The sequence below is a fragment of the Nannospalax galili genome, unplaced genomic scaffold, assembly GCF_000622305.1.
Source record: "Nannospalax galili isolate Female #2095 unplaced genomic scaffold, S.galili_v1.0 scaffold809, whole genome shotgun sequence".
NCBI lineage: Eukaryota > Metazoa > Chordata > Mammalia > Rodentia > Spalacidae > Nannospalax > Nannospalax galili.
The window spans coordinates 322,418-326,457 of record NW_008360015.1 but is presented as its reverse complement, the minus strand read 5'-3'; the positions used below and the strand labels follow the sequence as shown (position 1 = coordinate 326,457).

Here is a 4,040-nt window from a genome sequence, read left to right as displayed (position 1 = left end):
TATATATATATATGGAGGATTGTTAGCCATCAGGTGGGTGCTGGGAATCTGAGAGCCGGTGCTCTTAACCGCTGAGCCAGCTCTCCAGCCCCATATATGTGGAGGTTTGAGGACAACTTGAGAGTTGATTTTTGTCTTTCACCATGTAGGACCCAGGAATTGAATTCAGGTCATTGAGTTTGGCAGCAAGCACGTTTACCCACTGAGCCATGTTGCTGGCCCACCAGAAACTAAGTTGGTATGTGTTTGTCTTATTGTGTAAGCTTGGGAAGACTAAAAGCACCAGGGTGCTGTCAGTCACAGGCAGGACTAGTAAGTCTGGCAGAAAGGAAATATGTCACTAGAACAGGGCTGTTCTTTCACAGCGTTTTCTAACTGTGGTACTTGGTGTGCTTTCTCCAGATCATGCAGAGTCCTAGACAAAAGCCTGTTCGTGTTCACGGAGCAGAAGGAGAAGCGAGAGTATGCTGGGCTGAGAGGCTGCCACCGCACCCCTGGCCTCTACTTGGAACCTTTTGTGGATCTAATGGTGGTTACCTTTGGCTTATTGCAGTTAGCGATCACTCGCAGGATCCTTCTCTTCAGATCTTCCATGTTGGTCACACTTAACCTGTTCAGTTAAAGAGTGAACTGAGCTCAATACTCTGTTTCCAACTGCCCCAGCCCCACAGACTGACCTAGGAGATACTGACCTGGGAATCACATCCATTCCTAGAACAAGTGACACGATGAAGTCCTTGGAGTATTCATAGAGGGATTTGCTGAAATTCAAATGAGGGACAAGCTCAGTTAGTCTGCAGTTCTGTTGCAAGACATTTGAGAGGGAGGAAAACAGTAGTTGCCAGGCAAGAGGAAGTGATCCCCTTCAGTATCCTCTCAAGGAGAGAAGTGACATGGATACTTCATCCATAGCACCCCGCTGGCCAGATAATAAAGCCATAACAGACATTCAAAAGAGACTCCACAGCTGAACCATCAGAAGGGATCCTTGTGACCCCAGGTGGCAGCATCTACCTAAAGTGCCCTCGCAAAATATGAGCAGGCCTAGGCTGGCCAGGCTTAGTGGTGCAGGCCTGTAACCCTGCCTACTTGGGAGGCTAAGGCAAGAGAATTGACAGCGCAGACCTGCTGGGGCACAGTGAATTCAAAAGCAGCCTGACAACTTAGTGAGACCCTGTCTCAACAAGCCAGCCATAATAAAGGGGGTGAAGATAATATGTAGCTCAGTAGTAGAGTGGGTTGCCTAGCATGTGAGAGGCCCAGACCTGGGGAGAGGGTAGAAACCTCCATATCTGTCCACAGAACTGATCAGCTAACAGCTTTTACACCTATGAGACAGAAGAGAACAGTATGTCTCAGGACATACTGTTGGAATAGGTACAGATAGGCAACCTTTTACGTAAGTACAAATGTATATGTAACTGTGTATCTGCATAGAAATATAAAGCAGGGGTGCTGGAGAGATGGGTCAGCAGTTAAGAGCTGGAGAGATGGGTCAGCAGTTAAGAGCACTAGCTGCTTTTGCAGAGAACCTGGATTCAGTTTCCAGCACCCACATGGTGGCTAACACCCATCCTTAACTTCATTTCCAGGACATCCAGTGCTCTCTTCTGGCCTCTGCAGACATTGCATGCATATGGTGCTCTTAAATACATGTCGGCAAAATACTCAAAATTTTTTTTTAAAAAAAATTGGAGCTGGAAAGATGGCTCAGTGATTAAAAGAACTCACTACTGTTGTAGAGGACTTGGGTTTGGTTCCCAGCACCCACATGGTAGCTCACAACTATCCAGTTCAGGGGATCAAATGCCACCTTCTGGCATCCATGGGCACAGCACACAAGTGCTACACATATATACATGCAGGCAAAACACTTGTAAAGTAAAAATAAATCAGGCTGGGTGCAACACCTTTAATCCTAGAATTGGGAGGAAGAGGCAGGCAGATTTCTGTGAGATTGAGGCCAACCTGGTATATATAGTGAGTTCCAGCCCAGCTGGGCCTACAGGGAGACCCTGCCTCAAAATCCCCCCAAAACACTATCTGTGTTTGTTTTTCCTGCGTGTGTCTACAATGTGTTGTACAATGCATGTGGAGGCTAGAAGAGGGTGTCAGATCCCATGTGTGGTGGTTTGAATGAAAATGTCCCCCATAGGCTCCAAGTGTTTGGACATTTTGTCCCCAGATGATGGCGCTGTTTTGGGAGGTCTTAGAAGGTGTGGCTATCCTGGAGGAAGCACATCACTGGGGGTGGGCTTAGAGAGTTCTAAAGCCTTGCCAGATCTCCAGTCCTCTTGCTTCCTGTGCCTGTGTGATGATTTGAGAGCTTAGCTTCTGCTGCTCCTGCTCCTGCTCCAGCCACCTTTGCTGCCATGCCTCCCGGCCAAGACAGACTAATTCCCCTGGAACCATAAGCTCAAATAAACTCTTCCTTCTATAAATTACTTGGGTCAGTGTTTCTATCACAGCAACAGAAAAGTGTCTACTACACTATGGAAATGAAGTTAGATGGTTGTTAGCCCATGTGGGTGCTGGGAACAACCCTCTGCAAGAGCAGCCAGTGCTCTTAACCATTGAGCCACCTCCTGCACCTCACCCTATTTTCCTTTTTAAAAATAAATTTTTTTGGTCTTTTTGAGACAGGGTCTCCCTGTAGCCTCAGCTGGCCTGAAACTCTGCTGAGATTAAAGGTGTGCACCACTACACCCAGCTTTAAAAATAATTGTTAGTATACTATATTATGTGTACATTTGTACATTGTTGGCGTCTGTTGAGGCTAGAAGTAGGTATCAGATCCCCTGTTAAATGTGGTTGTGACCTGCCCAACTTGAGTGCTGTGACCCAAACTCATAATAAAGTAGTAAGTGCTCTTAACCTCTGAGCCATCTGTCTCTCCAGCCCCTTAACATTTTCATGAGAGGGACACAACACATTCAATGACATGAGAAAATAGCCCAAATCCAAGATGTGACAAACGCTTCACAACAAATGACCTGGTTTCTTCAACTATGGAAAAATGGAAGGGAAGAGTTTACACATTAAAAGACAGAGGGGCTGATGAGATTGCTCAGTGGGTAAACCAAGCAAATGTAAAGGCTAGAGTTTGATCGCTAGTGGACGAGAACTGACTCCCGCAAGTTGTCCTTTGACCTCCACATGCACATAGGTATGTACACATGCACACAGAATAATTAAATGGGACCAGCAAGATGGCTCAGCAGGTAAACACTTGCCATACAAGCTTGGTAACCTGAGTTCATTTGATCTCCAGAACCCATGTGAAAAAAGCCAGATGTGGTAGCATTTATCTGTAATCCCAGCCCTCCTGTGAGATGGAAGGCAAACAAGAATCACCAGGAAGTTTTGCTGGCCAGCTAGCCTGGGCTACACAGCAGAGTATAAACAAGAGACCAAGCCTCAAAAATAAGGTGGAAGGAAGGAGACAAACATTTGAAATTTGTTCTCTGACTCCAAATGTGCACTGTGATATGGGCATCTTTACACACAGACACACACACTGAAAAGATTTATTTTTGAGGCAGGGTCTCACTATGTAGCCCTGGCTGCCCTGGAGCAGACTGGCCTCAAACTCTGCCTGTCTTTGCCTCTGAGTGCTGGGATTAAAGGCATATGCCATTATGCCCAGCTTTAATAAAAAAAAAATTTTTTTTTTTTTTTTGGTCTTTTTGAGACAGGGTCTCCCTGTAGCCCCAGCTGTCCTGGATAGAACTCACTATGTAAACCAGGCTGGCCTTGAACTCACAGAGATCTGCCTGCCTCTGCCTCCCAAGTGCTGGGATTAAAGGCATGCGCCACCATGCCCGGCATTAATAATTTTTTAAAATCACAGGGCAGAAAAAAAAAGTTACAAGGCAAATCTACCATATCAAATGTGAGAAACCACATTTGGGTCCAAATACAAGGGGAAAATGGGGTCAGTTACTAGATATCCACGAATTAAACTTTCATTTTTTAGATAACATTAAAAGTATTTACAGATGAAAGGATACTGTGTCTCAGACTTGATTCAAAGTAAGCTC

The 4,040-nt window shown here is 45.5% G+C and overlaps 1 protein-coding gene across 2 annotated transcripts in view; it reads right to left on the bottom strand.

Moving 5' to 3' along the window:
* Positions 1-4,040, bottom strand: part of Daglb (diacylglycerol lipase beta) — a 41,031-nt gene that overhangs the window by 2,657 nt on the left and 34,334 nt on the right. For both annotated transcript variants that reach the window (XM_008824003.2, XM_008824002.2), the window contains 2 exons: positions 693-761; positions 538-610 (listed from right to left, as the gene is read on the bottom strand). In XM_008824003.2, coding sequence (XP_008822225.1) covers positions 538-610; positions 693-761 — 142 coding nt within the window. The remainder of the gene's footprint in view (positions 1-537; positions 611-692; positions 762-4,040) is intronic.